Source organism: Pecten maximus, chromosome 8, assembly GCF_902652985.1.
Source record: "Pecten maximus chromosome 8, xPecMax1.1, whole genome shotgun sequence".
Taxonomy (NCBI): Eukaryota; Metazoa; Mollusca; class Bivalvia; order Pectinida; family Pectinidae; genus Pecten; species Pecten maximus.
In genome coordinates this window covers 1317133-1335102 of record NC_047022.1, presented here as the reverse complement: position 1 = coordinate 1335102, position 17970 = coordinate 1317133, and the positions used below count along the sequence as shown (strand labels likewise).

The 17970-nt window shown below is 38.2% G+C and overlaps 1 protein-coding gene across 1 annotated transcript; it reads right to left on the bottom strand.

Annotated features, from left to right (window-relative positions):
- Positions 1-8144: 8144 nt before the first annotated feature.
- LOC117332836 lies at positions 8145-8528 on the bottom strand. Its single transcript, XM_033891887.1, has one exon. The coding sequence runs from the start codon at positions 8526-8528 to the stop codon at positions 8145-8147; it is 384 nt and encodes a 127-aa protein (XP_033747778.1).
- Positions 8529-17970: the final 9442 nt, after the last annotated feature.

The following is a 17970-nucleotide window of genomic DNA, read 5'->3' as shown; positions in this document are numbered from 1 at the left end:
ATCTCGGCACTCGGCCAACCGATTTTGATGCAGTTTGCGACTTTCTTCTTTGGTGGTTACAAAGAATAACATATTTGATTATCGTTTTTCGTTCAGGGTACACTTTAAGGGTTATCTATATAGAAGAATAATGATGAGTTTTCAAACACAAATTAATATATATTAATTTGCACAAACTAATCATATAATATACCAAAATGTTTGTTTGGATTTGTAGTTTCTTACAAACACCACTAATGTGCTGCTGTAGATGCCAACATTGTTTTCTATAGAGCTACTCCGTGGTAAGATGTAGTAGGGAATAATTCAAAGTCTCAAAAATAATCATACCTGAAAAATAGCCAAGGTGATATGCTCAAATGTATCTTTAACACTGGATAGGAGCATTTGTTTGACCTGATTTTACTTTATGTAGGTATACACACGGTTGTAAATAATATTGAACAAATAGGATATACAGGGAGGCTTTTTAATAAATAAAAATGATGCTAAATCATAAGACATCTTATCATAATCAGAAGGACATTTTAAGACTTATTATTAGAATGGTGAGTTTTGGGCCTTTTCCGAAAAATGCATATTTCCCCCAAACTCAGCGGTCGAACATGCTTTGATCTAAAAGCAGGCTTGGTTGTCATGTCTAGAGTTCTTTATAGAGCCTAATAAAGCATTTTGATACTTTAAATACCTCCTTATATGCCATATTTGAATGATACTATTCACAAGCGCAATTTTGCATTTCAAGGTCGAAATAAAAACAGTATTTATACATATTATTATGTCAAGTCTAGTCAAACCAATGCTCCTATTTTGTGCCTGAGACTTTTGTGAGCAAAACACACTGTGACACTATTATACAACTGTATACTAATTTATACAATATAAGTGATACAAATGAGCTAATTATATTCCCTGAGACATGCATGTTTCGTATGTTTTCTTGAACTTTACCAACGGATTTACAAAGTACATATAGTAAAAGTTCATAATGTTACTTTTGTAACATTGCACCAAAGTAGGCATGTAGAATATCACTGTTTTGACTTGATTTGCTGTTAAGATTTTCATTAACCGTGGATAGAAACGCGTGATCCTCGACTTACTGATCTGCCGCTTTACCGACTTAAATAAAGGGAATCCCCACCTCCCAAGCCTAGTGTAAAGGAAAACGGCGACGCAACGCCGTGTACACTCCCCCATCTTTAAAGGTCTACATCCCGAAGTCATATGAACACATAAACCAAGGTTCCTGTGAAGTCTTTCACTCCCTATTGTTTCACTTGGGGTGGTCAAAAGCACCAACTGTATCAGATAGCGGGTGAAGGGTGCCTTCCCGGGACTCGAACCTGCGACTCTCGGCTTACTGGTCCACTACTCTACCGACTGAGCTAAATGGAATTTCCCCCCTTGCGCGACGCTAAAAAGAGACCGTATCGCTATGAACACTGAACAATTCAAATCTGTCACACAAAGTTAAAATACAGTACACAGTTTACGTCTAGTGAATAACGTGTTCAGGGAAATAAAACTGATTAAGGTATAAAACTAAACTTCTGACATAAAATCACCATTCAGATTTATGTTACCTGTAAACCCAGGGCTTCTTACGAAGCGACTACGTATACGGTAATCACACCTGGCCCAGACAACACTTTCGATGAATCCTATTGTAACAACGTGATGCTTGACCGCATACACCATGCTTACTGGCTGGCAAACAAGTTTTGCTGGTGACGTACTGCATTGGGTATGAAAACTGAAGCACGTTGTTATGTAAGATTCCATTGAAAATGTTTACTGTACCCGCAATGGACCCCAGGTTACCTTGCAATTTTACAATCCAAAATCTTATTTTCAAAATCTTGGTTTTGCCAAAATCTTATGTTTGCACTCTCACTCAATATCACTGGATCCTTCCAGCTGGCTCCACTGTTTATACACTTGAATATGTTCTTGGTTCTAAGCTCTACAAGGTTACCTACAGCAAGTTTCATTGAAATCACCTGCCCTGCAACACCTGCCAACTCTTTAACTGCGACCAAATTTCTATTACTAGCTTTGAGCTATCAATGTTCAAATGCTGTATACCAGTTTCTTCACTCTTTTTTCTGTTAGATATACTTAATCTTCATCCATTTGACATCATAATTCTAACAAAATTAATTCTTTTTGAGGTTCCAACTTATACTTTTTCTGAACAATTAAAAATGCAACACTCTCTAAATCATGTTTACATTTTTCACTAAATACCTTTGCTTCCTCTCTGCTACTTGCGCCCCCGAACCCGTCATCTAAAGCATTACAATCCTCTCCCCTTGAGTTATCCAGTTTCTTACTAACGCATTTGTCACTTTTGTAAAAGTGTAACCTGTTGTTGATATTCCAAATGGTAAATCATTGAAACAAAAATATTTCCTTCCTGTCGTAAAATCCCATGCAAACCCCAGAAAAACTCTGTGTTCCTAAACAATCTCTATAGGGTGGTAGACGGATTTCAAATCAAAACCAAAATCAAATCCCCCTTTGAAAATATATCTTAAGCAACCATATTGTCCTCGAACTAGAATTGTGATTTGTAAATGTGTGGATTAATATGCCTACAGTCCAAAACCAATCTTGGTGTTTCTTTATTATCTGCAACTGTTAAATGATTCACAACGTGCGGCTTCTCTTTGTCAGCTAGCTAAGATACACACCAGTTCTCTACAAGTTTCATTGTTTCTTGTTCAACAAAAACTCTTTGATCTTTCGCAGGTTTCTTATTGTCAATATCCGCCCGTAGGGGGTGAAGTCATAAAAGGGATCTTATAATCGTCCCTTATTACACTCAACACTGTCTCATTAGCTATTAACCCAAAATCGTATACCTACTGAAGAATCAACCCCTTCAACTTTATGCCCCGAAACTAAATTGTCTAGTTCAATATTTTTCTTATGATCGCGTTCATCCGCCTTAGTCTCTCTACACTCAAAACGCCAATGCCCTGGCCTCCCGCAGCTGAAGCATGTCCCCGGCCTTCGTGCAGCTCCATTTCCATGTGGACCGAGACCACAATTAGCTTCGCTATATGTTTCATTGTAACATTAAAATTCATAATAAATTCCCAACATCTCATATGCAACTTTCCATCTCACCTGGCCAAGACAAACATCTGAGAAGCAAAATATAAAAGTTTCAACCCAGCATGTTCGGCATTTTCCGGAGATAGTTGTCAAAATGTGTCACCAACGTGGATTATATACATCCGGGTCAGGGGTAGAGGTCAAATCAGGACTCATCACACAGGGTCCTGGAGCACATAAAAAATTATCAATATTATTATTTTACATCACAAAACCTAGATTGACATCTCTGCTATAAATCCACATTAAATTCATCAACAGAAATCAAGTTCAAAGAGGCATTTGATTGTTTTTCCTGAAATACATACATTTTTGAGGGGACTTCATTCGTGGGGCCTGAACCCGGAAGTACTTAATTATGGTCTCAGTCCTATTATAGGACACTGTTTTTGTCAAAAACTTAAAATAATTATTTTCATAGACTTTGAGCTATTTAAAATCATCCTGTGTAAACAGAATTACTCTATGACACATAAAACAGGAATAACAGAGATCTAAAAACACCCTATTGACGCTGAAAATCAAGACACAATTCTACATACAGCTACTATGTATATTTCTGATATCATGTGATAGATAAAATGAAACAGTTTTTTTCAATAATTGAGATATTTCAATTCTGTAAACTGGTTTAGAAACTTTGATATTCCCTGCATATTACTATATATAGTTTGATCCCAATTTCAAATTTTAACTTTAATTTTTAAAGAATTTAAAATTTTGCTTTAAAATATTCTAATTTTGTTATCAGACTGATATCATAACTGTTTCAAAGCATTAATCAGGTCTCATAAGGACATGGAATAATCTAAATGCAACAATAAAGACTTGCAGTGACCAACTACAGTGAGTGACCACAAATAGACACACTAGCCAGCACTTGTTTACAATTACTGTTATGCTGTCCAGCCATAGGCAGAGAAGAGGGGTGGAGGGAAGTGAAGCATAAGCTGGTTCAACTGAGCTCAGAAGAACTATACAGCAAAGTATAAACCTGAAATGAAGAAGAGAACCCTATCGCTACAAGTAGAACAGCACAAAGATCATGCGAGAGGTCCAAGTCTGCTCGGAGGTCTGACTACAGGAGAGGACAGCTAGATCCAGCAAATGCAGGGGAGACAATCAGCTTCAGGATCATCTATGTTGAGAAGCCAAAACAAACTGTTTAAGAGACAGTGGGAAACCTGAAATTAAGACATTGAATTCAAAATTCAAAAACAAATGTGTAACAACAACAACAAAAGTTACATATACAAATATATATGACTACCTAAAGAGGGAGCCTCCCCGTGGCGGTGGTCGGGAATGTTGTGTCTCTGGACACAATATCTAATACCCTCAAAACAATCAAAAAAATTAAAATAAATATGTTTTAAATTTTTAAATCTAACAATCAGTCCCTATAGAATACATAACCATGTCAAATATTTAAATAAAAAACAATACAAAAATAATTAAATTCATGTTAAATTTGAAAAATAACTTTACTAACTAATCACAAATATAACTGTCAACAAGCATGTCAAATTTTAAGAGAATCGGCCAAAAAATGTGGATTTGTCGAATAAAAACATGGATTTCAGGGCCTATCATATTAGGACCGAGACCACAATTAGCTTCGCTATATGTTTCATTGTAACATTAAAATTCATAATAAATTCCCAACATCTCATATGCAACTTTCCATCTCACCTGGCCAAGACCAACATCTGAGAAGCAAAATATAAAAGTTTCAACCCAGCATGTTCGGCATTTTCTGGAGATAGCTGTCAAAATGTGTCACCAACGTGGATTATATACATCCGGGTCAGGGGTAGAGGTCAAATCAGGACTCATCACAAAGGGTCCTGGAGCACATAATAAATGATCAATATTATTATTTTACATCACAAAACCTAGATTGACATCTCTGCTATAAATCCACATTAAATTCATCAACAGAAATCAAGTTCAAAGAGGCATTTGATTGGTTTTCCTGAAATACATACATTTTTGAGGGGACTTCGTTCGTGGGGCCTGAACCCAGAAGTACTTAATTGTGGTCTCAGTCCTATTATCTCCCAGTCATTGTGACTCTTTCTGCTTTCGGTACCGGTGCATATGGGTGCGTTCGCCTGGCAATATTCCTGGTCCTCTTCTGACCCGAACTCTGTTTTATTTTCCTTGGCGCTCTATTTTCAGCTTTGTACATAAGTTTTTCATCTTCCGAATCATCTGTGGGCTCTTTCTGTCCATACTCCGTTTTTATCTGTAGTCTATTAAATCGACACCTTTTGGAATTTTGTCCGTGGCGTCTCTTGGTGCGTCTTCTCTGAGTGCCGCCTCTGCCTCTTTCAAAATTTGTCTGATTTTACTGTTAATTTTGAATTATTCCTCATTCATTCCCTTTCCTGTTGAACTTTTACGCATCTTAAATCATGTTATCCAATTTAGCCAACTGAACTTCCTAAAGGATGTTTTGAGATTCTGAAAGTTGTTGATGAAACAGTTCAAATTTGCTTGAAAAAAACTTTCTCCATATTGTCCATCATGAATGCATGTGCGTGTTGCATCGCTTGTCTTGTTGTTGCTGACATAATAGATATTGAAAGATTTAATTAGTCTGATTACCATTTACATTCAGGTAACATCATACATAGAATTAAGGACAAGAAAGATTTTCTGAAATAGTTTGAAGCAACTCCAATCAACTCAATCAAGATACTATCAGCTACAATGAGCTATTACACTGATACATAAAGGAAGTATATAACAAACAATGCGAAACATTGAATATCAAGACAAGCAAACTAATTTTAACACATGATTAAGCTCACCAGTACCCAAGTTTAAAGGACAGGACTTGTATAAAATCACAAAGATAGTCTGGTCCCTTGATTTAAGTTTGGATTTATGCTAAAGACAAATATCTTGGAAAGTGAGTACAATAACAATATGGAAATGCAACTTACTTCAAAGTGAAAAACAACTAAAATGAAACAAATAACATATCGGTTTGATAAAGATTTAGCGTATAAGAACTACATGTCTGTATGTAAGATTGGTAACAACACGTTTTTGTTTCAGTTACAGCCTTTTACACACACCAATGGTGTTTAGGTTATCTATCGTGTAGGGTCTGTCAGCCTGCTCTTCCGCCTGTACAGGTGTCAGGCTGTACCGGAAGGACCCAACTGTACCAGGGTGCATTCGATACAACATGTACTGTAACGTCTATACAAGTTTCTGTTACACGTTGAGTGTTATTTAAAAGACGAATGACAAAACCACCGCTGTTCCTTTCAACATTATATACTAGCTTCATCTTAGCTTTAAATGTTTTTGATACGAATAAGAGTTGTTCAATAAAACATTAGCTTAAAAGACGTTGTAGCATAGTAAGGTATGAACATAACGTAAATTACGAAAAAATAGCAGCTTTTGTCATAATCATTATAACCATATTAGGGTATCTGGCCGACCATCATTGCGGATATAAAAAGTTAAAAAAAATGAAGCAAATCAATATATATTAAGCATCTGGAAAGGTTACATTTATTCCGTTCTGATTATCTTTCATTTTAATCGGGTTCTGTCTTGTATACTTCATTGACTTAGAAGTGTTGTGAAGGAGGGTTTGATATCACAAAATCAAATCTCATTCATTAAAATATATCTAATTAACTGATCGGGTGGCAAACATACCGGTAATTTTGGCAAAATGTTGCCTTTCACCTTTGTATTTTATATGTGTATTTATTTGTTTTTATATTCGTTTGAATAAAATAATACTGAAGGCCACCCACAGAGGTTAGCCCATATATTTTTGCCATGATTCTGTGTCATTGTTATCTGTATATAAAGCAAACAAAGCTCGCAGCTTAAGGTATCTATACATTATTTAAAAAAGGAGAGTAATAATTTTGTCCATGCCATGGGACACAGAGCAGAATTTTTTTCTTTATAATATCATACACATTTATGAGATATCTTATGTATTAAGTAAACTGTCTTGATTCCAACGTATTTAATTGTTAAGACACAAATGGATCGGGCACACGTTTTCAACAACTAATAAAAGCCGTCTCCACATATGTATACATTATGTATATTACAATGATCGTGATAAGACACAGTATACTTATAATGATTATAAAGAAAGAAAAGAATGACAGGACGAACAGTAGTATATGTGTCGCTTTAACTATAACTTGTCCTACATTTGAACTCATATCGGCGTGACCTATTTTAACCTAAATTTTTAACCCAAATTTCCCCCCAAAACTGTTTGAACATAATTTTGCTAAAACTCTCAGATCTGGATTCTTACCGATGGTTCGCCAATCGAGTGTCACTCCTGTGTTGACAAAGTATTGCTCTACATACTTTTTTCTGTCTTGTTCTGTTTTAATCCAATCCGGCCAGCCACTAACTTCTTGTTTGAATTTAAGGAAGGTGTTGATGTTGGTTGCGAATATGACGCCTTTTCTGGTAGATGGATCGTATTGTGGCGTATCCTTCCAGTGATATATTTCGTATGTCTTAATGATCTTGTACCCTCGATCGATGGCAAGTTGTATTTCGGGTGTGCACCACGTGCCAACCATGGACCTTGTGTCATCCGTACAGATACATGGTGTTTTGTTCTCGTTGTCTGTACAGGTTCTGCATAGGGGAAACTTGAGTTTACCATTGGAGCGGTACGGTAATACCGGAAGGCATAATCCACGAGGTGGTAACACTTTGACCTTTTCTATACCGAAATAATCCCGAATGTCTCCAAAATTCGATGTGATGATGTCTGGGTGTCCAACGGTGTAGCGACAATATTTGTTGACCCACGGATAGAGAGACGTAAAGTCAACATATCTGTTTCCCGTCCTTGACCTTATAATGAAGTTTGCAAGCGTTGGTTCTCCCTCCAAAATAGCTATCCCGAGGATTCAGGCGTTCCACGATGTACAGTGAGTCCACAAAATGTTAACATGTCTCGTTCTTTATCCGGAGATGTTTGAATTCGTGTTCCAAGATGCATACATAGTTCAACCCCATCTGTCCCAATGGACAGTGGCGTTCATCAGTAGATCTCTAAATTTGAGACATGCGCGTCTAAGTATGTCAACATCACTGCGACAGTAGGACAGCATCTCTTCTCGGAAGTCAAATAGTTCTCCCTCCGTGGTGTCGTGCCATTCCATGAACGTTTTTCTATCGCCGGTATTCATACGGTCACAGTCATAAAAATGTGGCGCTGGATAAGGTCCTATGTAGGTTTGGTTTTGCTGAAGGTTGAAAAGATGTGGAAACCAATATTTCTTTAACTCCTTTAGACCGCACGATTTTGGTAACGCCGCCAATTTCATTGGTAGAAAGTTCAAACTGTCCACCACTTCAATGTCCAGTCCTTTCCCTACATGCATACACATGATCTTGGGCCCATTGTAAATGATGTTGTCTAGCCGAATAGATTGATCGATCAAATATTCTAGCAGGAACTAAACGTCGCATCCTTTCATGTTGTGGGCAATGGCGGTGAAATATTGATGTTGGGTAGAAAACAACCATTTCCCAAATTGTAAGCTGGTGTCATTTCCCTGGAATACGACCTCCCTTAAACCATAAGTACCCTTGCATGGTGTTTTTGATCCTTCACACTTTTTACACCGGGTTCCACATGTCTTACATCGATGGTGGACGGGACCATCCATACATTTAAAGCAGGCTGTCTGTGCCTCGACAAAATTTGGATGGTGTTCCGATTTTCCACACCAGATAAACGAGCAATGTTGACAGCGGGTACAATCCTTACACGACCCCTCGTTACATTTTGACATGATGTTCCGGGGAGATAACCCTCGTCGCATTGTAATCGCGTATCTTGTGTACATTCAAAGTCGAAAAAGACGAACTTGGGTATGTGCATGTCGTTGGCAGGGTTGGCACGAAGGTAAAAGAGATGACCCTCTAATACGTATCGCTGACAGGATGTGCATAGGTACTCTCCACATTGTTTTGTTCCGGAGCACGCAAAGTACAGTCCAGTATTTTATTTCCCTTTATTAGGTCCCGTCACATATTTCGGTTTATCGAAATGACGCTGAAAACATTCCAAAGATCGACAGGTCATGTGACATTTGATACATGACATCTGTATTTCCGTTTCCGTGCATTTATTTGTCTTACACACGATACATGTCGTTGTACATGAATGACGTTCCCTGTGACTGTAAGGTTTTAAACGCGTCTCGCAGAAAAAGGATCGAAATAAAAATCCATTGATGCTTACGATGGCATGGAAATGTTGTATCTATCCGCCTTCCACCAAGTATAAATATAAATTCTTCCTGTCGGCGTTGTTCCCCAATCGGGCACAGACCACTACAATGTTGAATCCTGGCACTTCTTCAAATGCTGAAATGTCGTTTAAACTGACCGGTCGATCGGTAGGAACGTCGGCCATATCGGAAATGGCGGCCGCCATATATTCCTGCTCTCGCATGCTACGGTGTATGATCCGTCTATAGTACCGGTCGGGAACTTTCCTATGGCGGAGTTTCTGTTCTATCATAGGGCTCTGTGGTTCGTTTCGGGTCAATTCTTTCCATTCTTCATTAGAAAATCTTATTTGCGCGTGCCCAACACACGGCTATGGATCGAGCCATAAACATGCTGTCCTCGTTGACGGTTTGAACAAGAGACGTCTTCTTTTTGATGGAATCATCTCCGCCGGATATGTCCGTAATCCGTCTCCTACCACTCCCTTTGGGTACGTTAATAATGCCAATGTCAATATCGAGTACTTCCGTGACGGCGAGCTCCTCGTGACTCTGCAGGACCCTTTCGACATGTTCCATGATGAGATCGGCATCAAGCTGTTCCAGTGGATGTAATGAAACAACGATAGCATTGTCCAAACTCGGATGATGGATGAGGACACGCCCCACATCGTGGTCTGCTGCTCCATCTTTAGCTTCATCTAATACATGTTTAAACATGTCATGGATGTCGTCGCGTATATCTTTTAGTTTTTTTATTGTTCCATAAATCCTTGTCTAAATGAACCTGATATTTGATGTCAACAGCCGTCTTTGTTTTGAACTGTTTTTCTCTGACTTTTTCTAATTGTTAAGGCCTTGATGGTTGCTGACCGCCATACTGGTCAATTCTTTGACGTTTTGGTAGTGATGGTATATCCAATTCAATTTCAATGTCGTTCCATTTCAATTCCAGGAGCTTTTGTTTCACGTAGTGATCATCGTCTAAGATTCCAGTGAACTCGGCAAATTCTTCCAATTCCTCGCTATTATCAAAGATATCGACGATGTCTTTTAATTCGGGAAAATGTTTCATTCTGGAGAATAATACGAACACATCCAAAGAACAGAAACTCTAGAAGATTTTTAATATGTCCGTATAAATAAATTACCCCGTTTTGGGCCCCTTTCATGTTTTGACTGATATGTAAATTTGGAGGGAGCATTAAGTGCCTTATCGTACAACCGAGTGTGTAACAAGATATCCTCAATTACAAGTGGAGTCACGCGACACAACTGTGTGAAGTGTTAACCCGAGATAATGAAAAACACATGACAATTTATTAATGTGTGTATATGAAGGGATTTTGTTTGAGCTGTTTGTGTATTGATAAACTAAGTGAAATATAAAATTACACGGGTGTATTCTCTGTATATACGATGTTTTATCATCCAACATCGGCAGCACCGGAGAAACTGTAAAACTTGTCATGACCGTTGATGGGAATACCGGTGGTAATTATATGACTAGTAGTACATATGTCATTTTGATTCATTTGTAAAACAAGTTTCTATCTTTTTTTATCCTTCACAGTAACTTTGCCGAGGGGTGAAAAGTCATTCATTTTCTGATGCTCTCGTTTACAACTTTTGAAAACATTTAGATAATGTTTGATAAGTCAGGTATTTAATTTGGTAATTCATGGGTTAGAGTAATCATACCAGCGTTTAAACTTACAAATATTTTAACTATTCTCAACTTTTATAATAATCGACGGTAAAATAAAAATGGATATAGTGTTTGTGAAAAATAAAATACTGTAAAACAAGCTGTCATAATACAATAATGGTTAACTGTATTAAACTACAAACATCTCTTCAAGAAAATGACATAGAGTTCCCGCCAATTTTGTACAAAGGCATTTGGATAGTTGTAGAAAGGGTGCTTACGTTAGTTAGGTCAGATTTGATCATATCTCATCAAGTCAGGTCACATATGGGGGGTCGATTTTTTGCAGCACACTCTGCTAGAGTACTATATTGTCAACAATTTAAACCAATATCAATATAATTTTTGTTTTATAACCGAATAATCTTGACTTCTGAGTTTACACTGAGAATGTAGATGACTATTGTCCAATTGAACATGTAACATTCATATCATATATGATTGATCATTACCAATAACATATAAGAATATATATATATGACTAGAATAATTAAAGTATTTTAACACTAATAGCATTGTTTTTATTTGTTATAACCAAAGAACATACAGTTGTTGTTTTTTGGGTTTTTTTTAAATTTAAACATAACAAACATTTTAAACTTATGAGTGATTTACACCCATATTGAAGACCTATGTGGTCATTGGATACATATAGGGATTATTGTGCCCTGTACTCAAGAAATACAGTTCACGAATAGAGTTACACAAAATCTTTCAAATGTCCTGGTCTGTGTACAGTTGTTCCAGACTTTGACTTCGTGGTCGATACAAGATCTCGAGGTACTGTTGGAGCGATTGCAGGTTTACCCCCTGTGGTTTCAGGTTCGACAACACTGGACCGTGCGACAAGACCTGACGTTGACTGATCTGCATGTTTATCGTGTCTTCGCACACTGGACGGACAGCTTGGACGGTCTTTGGATAGGAATCGTTGGCACATGATTGGACCTTTCGACTGGTTTGATGAGATATGGTGTGTCCCTGGTCTTCATCAACAAATCACTGTTTCGACGGTACTCGCGTGCCTTAACGCCTGCTTTTATAATGTATGACCGCGGATACTGTCTTGTTTATTAGTTCAGCTGGTTCCCATCTTTTATCTGAATCTACCCGAAGGGCATTACCTCGCTCAAAATCCTCTCGTGGCTTAGTTCCTCTATTATAATAGTGTTTCTAACTTTTTTCGGTACTCCATGAGTTCTGATGTTACGTTTGCCTTGATGTTACCCTGCTCTGGTCTCCTAAGTGTTTCAGTTATTGGCAACCGTGTTTCCCCACGACGCCCCATAAGCATGGGAGATCCAATGTCATCTCTAGGCGTGTTCCTTAGATCTAGTAATGCCATAAATATGTCATCTCCTGATTTCTTGATCAAATTCTTAACACTTTGAAAAGCTTTCTCAGCAAGACCGTTTGCTTGCTGGTGACCTGGTTTCACTTCCTGTAACTCGGCATCGTCTCTCGTTGCTTCCTGAATGCTTCTGTGATTTATGTGTGAGAGCGTGTCTACGGTAATTATCATCATCTCATTGTCACCAGTTTCATCTGCTCAGACAATCAGCTAGCCCTATTTCCTTTCCTGTCACATTGACAAGTTTGAATTCGTATGGCTGTATTTTTAAGAGTATTATCTGGATCCTCATGGGAGCTGTATGAATGGGCTTCTGTACAATTCGTTCCATGGGTTTGTGATATGTTTCTATAGTTACGTCATATTTCCCATATAACATCTTGTGAAAGCGTTCACATCCAAATACTACACCCAACATTTCCTTCTCAATCTGGGCGTATCTTTGTTCCGTTTCTGACAGTGTCCGTGACGCATAAGCTGTAATGCCTCCATCCTCAATTAATGCCGCACCCGTACCTTTCATCGACGCGTCAACTGTCACACGTACAGGCTTATGTACCCCAAAGTACCCCAGGACTGGTGTAGAGGTTAGCGCGTCCTTGACATTTTGAAAAGCTTTCCTCACTGATTCACTCCATGTCCATTCTTTGTATTTTTAATCTCTCGGAAAGGAGCGTTAAACTCACTAAGGTTTGGCGTGACTTTTGTCACATATGCTAGCATGCCTAGTACAGTTTCAAGCTCGCCGTGGTTACTGGGTTCTTTCATGTTCACTATGGCTTTGACTCTCTGTTCTGTAGGTTTCACTCCGTCGCCTGTCAAAGTATGACCCACGTAGTTTACTTCAGGCATTAACACATTTTGACTTGTTCAGTTTCAGGTTTATCTGACGAGCTTTCTCAAGAACCGCCTTCAGTCTTGCGTTATGTTCCTTCGACGTTTTTCCGTGAACCATGATGTCATCAACTACGATTTCTGTGCCTTCTAAATCAACGTAATGATTTAGCATTTCACGTTGGAACACTTCACTGGAACACTTTGTTCCCATTGGCATACGCAGGTATCTGTATCGTCCAAACGGAGTGTTAAATGTTGTTAGATTTGGTAGTAACGCATATTCGCGTCTAATGTTGAAAAATATTTGCTTCCGTCAAGCCTTGTCAGAATATCATCTATACTGTTCATGAGAAAGTGTTCTCGGAGTATCGCCTTGTCCAAATCTGACGGATTGATACATATTGTTACACGGCCATTTTTCTTCCTGACAAACACTGTTGACCCACTTCGTCGGTTTGTTCACAGATTTTATGATTCCATACTTCACTAAGTGATCTAACTCATTCTTCAGCTGACTACGGATGGGCGCTGGTACTGGTATTGGTGTGTGTGCTACGGGTTTCACAGACTTGTCCGCTTCCCAACTTTATTACACTTCCGGTCGAGTACATACTAAATAACAGATACGGAATCCGGGTACAAATTTCCGGATTTACTATAATATATTGCAATACTTTTACATAACAAATGACATAAACAATTCTCATACACAAATAGGCGTGAAATAAGTTGTCTCCCCTTAATCTGGAGAGGTAAAGATGACTTAACCTTATCTGACATACATTAAAGGTTAGCAAGCCAGGTGTCCTGACAGGTAAAACAATCTTGCACTGGCAAATAAGACAGTTTAGAATTGAGAGATAACTCAATTAAATTACCACTCGAATTTCGAGTCATTAGTTTACTCTTAACATTTAACATATCGAGTAACTAATATATATGTTATCTTTACAGCAGGACAGCCATAGTGTCAATGGCTACGATTAATTTGCTTCGTGATTAGAATTATGAAAAGTAATCAATGATAGAGAGCAATAGTCAAGGGATTCGGGAACAAATTTAATGTGCCCTGAAGGCTAGATATACGTTTTGAAGTGTGGTACACCACTATGTGAAGATGTGATTACAGTTTGATAGCTGCATTCTTTGTGATTTGTGTGTTATTGACATTGAAGCTATTTGTCATAATTTAGTACTTCGCATAACAAATGATTTTATTTGGCAAGCAAAAATATTTCTTAAAGTGTCATCTGGATATTCGGCGGGGGATTTTGAAAAATCATATACTACTTGGAGAAAATACTTGCTTTTCTTGCACATGTAGTTGGTGCATTATGGACGTTAGCTATAGAGCATGAAAAGAGATGATTTAGTCCAGAGGAAATGTTTCCCTCATACACATAGAGATATATATGCTTTATGAGTATTACTAGATACAGAAAAAAAGATATAGAGGATATCTAACAGTGTCTTCAGTAATACCAAATATATTTCACGAGTGGGGCTAATATTTTGATATTTTTCACGAGTGCGCAGCACGAGTGAAAAATATCAATATATTAGCCACACGAGTGAAATATATTTGGTATTACTGAAGACACTGTTAGATATTCTGTTTATTACATTTTTTATCAACGAAAACCCTACCCCGTATGCTAACTAGGTCTACAGCGATAATTTGTAAACAAAAAAGTAGTTTCCCCTGTCCAGGTGCTGACATATATGTCGGGCTTTCGGATTGGTAAATTATTTTGGTATTTTCTAATCATTGATTTGATTGGTCAAATCAGCAAAAGTGATATTTTTCACTAGTGAAAAATATGATATTTGTCACTAGTGAAAAATATCACTTTTATAAAATGAATAATTTTTGATATTTCACTGGTAAAAATTTAATAAATACATTTTATTATTATTATTTATCATCTATTATTTCCCTTGCACTTTTAAAGGAGAAACAATACGACACCTTTTTCTACATTATGGTGCATTAAAAGGGGAACGGCTAGCGCATGGCAACAGATTGAGGTAACCAAACTTTAAGTTACTTTTTGATAACTTGCACCACGGGAAACTGATCAGCAGCTGCACTCTTCTTAGAAACACGACGTATTCAAATATTGATTTACATCCCTGACCGTGCCAGTCAACACCAGTACCTGTATTAATGATATACTACAACTTTTATTTACATCCCTGACTGTACCGGTCAACATCAGTACCTGTATTAATGATATACTACAACTTTGATTTACATCCCTGACTGTACCGGTCAACATCAGTACCTGTATTAATGATATACTACAACTTTTATTTACACCCCTGACCGTACTGGCTATGTTTTTCGTAGTGTACATTATTCAACGATTGATATTATAACAAGTATATTATCATTAATTATTTGTACAATTATTGTCCTTGATTACACAAGTCATTCATAATAACCAATTATCTATGGTTAGTTTTAAACTGAAGTGACCATTTCTTTATCAAAATCTTGATGATTAAAGTTTCCTTGACGATAGACAGTTTGAGCCCTACAGTATATTTGCAAGCATAACAACAACAACAACAGCGTTTTAATTCCAACGCGCCGTAGTATAGTTGGGGACTTCCTGTATATACATAGACATGTACAGTCGCGGATATACGCTGACAGGTCCTGTATCTACATGTATCTGTCGGCCAGTAATGACAATACAAACCTTTTTCATTCGAACGCACCCCAGTGCACAGTTACAATTATACTTCCGGGTGGTTGTATACGTATGGACTTATGAGGACTAGTTAGCTCACCTGCCCGAAGGGCAAGTGAGCTTATGCCATGGTGCGGCGTCCGTCGTCCGTCCGTCTGTCCGGCCGTCCGGCCGTCTGTCCGGCCGTCTGTCCGGCCGTCCGTCCGGCCGTCCGGCCGTCCGGCGTCAACTTTTTCATTTAAACAACTTCTTCTCAATAACCAAGAGGCCCAGGAACTTCATATTGGGCCTGTAGCATACTGGGGTGAAGGGCTTCCAAGTTTGTTCAAATAATTGACCTTGACCTTCATTCAAGGTCACATGGGTCAAATAGGCTATAATCTTCAAACGACTTCTTCTCAATAACCAAGAGGCCCAGGGACTTGATATTGGGCCTGTAGCATGCTGGGGTGAAGGAGTACCAAGTTTGTTCAAATAAATGACCTTGACCTTCATTCAAGGTCACACTGGTCAAATAGGTTATAATCTTCAAACGACTTCTTCTCAATAACCAAGAGGCCTAGGAACTTCATATTATGCCTGTAGCATGCTTGGGTGAAGGGCTACAAAGTTTGTTCAAATAAAAGTAATTTTGACCTTCATTCAAGGTCACATGTGTCAAATAGGCTATAATCTTCAAACGACTTCTTCTCAATAACCAAGAGGCCCAGGGACTTGATATTGGACCTGTAGCATGCTGGGGTGAGGGGCTACAAAGTTTGTTCAAATAAATAACCTTGACCTTCATTAAAGGTCACATGGGTCGAATAGGCTATAATCTTCAAACAACTTCTTCTCAATAACCAAGAGGCCCATGGACTTGATATTGGGCCTGTAGCATGCTGGGGTGAGGGGCTACAAAGTTTGTTCAAATAAATGACCTTGACCTTCATTCAAGGTCACATTGGTCAAATAGGCTATAATCTTCAAACGACTTCTTCTCAATAACCAAGAGGCCCAGGGACTTGATATTGGGCCTGTAGCATGCTGGGGTGAAGGGCTACAAAGTTTGTTCAAATAAATGACGTCGACCTTCATTCAAGGTCACATTGGTCAAATAGGCTATAATCTTCAAACGACTTCTTCACAATAACCAAGAGGCCCAGGTACTTGATATTGGTCCTGTAGCATGCTTGGGTGAAGGGCTACAAAGTTTGTTCAAATAAATGACCTTGACCTTCATTAAAGGTCACATGGGTCAAATAGGCTATAATCTTCAAACGACTTCTCAATAACCAAGAGGCCCAGGGACTTGATATTGGACCTGTAGCATGCTGGGGTGAAGGGCTACAAAGTTTTGTTCAAATAAATGACGTTAACCTTCATTCAAGGTCACATGGGTCAAATAGGCTATACTCTTCAAACAACTTCTTCTCAATAACCAAGAGGCCAAGGGACTTGATATTGGGCCTGTAGCATGCTAGCGTAAAGGGCTACAAACTTTATTCAAATAAATGACTTTGATCTTCATTCAAGGTCACATGGGTCCAATAGGCTATATTCTTCAAACAACTTCTTCTCAATAACCAAGAGACCCAGGGACTTGGTATTGGGTCTGTAGCATGCTTGGGTGAAGGGCTACAAAGTTTGTTCAAATAAATGACCTTGACCTTCATTAAAGGTCACATGGGTCAAATAGGCTATAATCTTCAAACGACTTCTTCTCAATAACCAAGAGGCCCAGGGACTTGATATTGGACCTGTAGCATGCTTGGGTGAAGGGCTACAAAGTTTGTTCAAATAAATGACGTTGACCTTCATTCAAGGTCATATTGGTCAAATAGGCTATATTCTTCAAATGACTTCTTCTTAATAACCAAAAGGCCCAGGGACTTGATATTGGGCCTGTAGCATGCTTGGGTGAAGGGCTACAAAGTTTGTTCAAATTAATGACCCTTGACCTACATTTAAGGTCCCAGCTTAAATCTGTAAACAATAATTTTGCGATAGCCAAGAGCCTCC

Bases quoted from the DNA above. Each gene is read 5' to 3' on its own strand.
- LOC117332836 (XM_033891887.1), bottom strand. From the start codon at position 8,528: ATGTGTATGCATGTAGGGAAAGGACTGGACATTGAAGTGGTGGACAGT.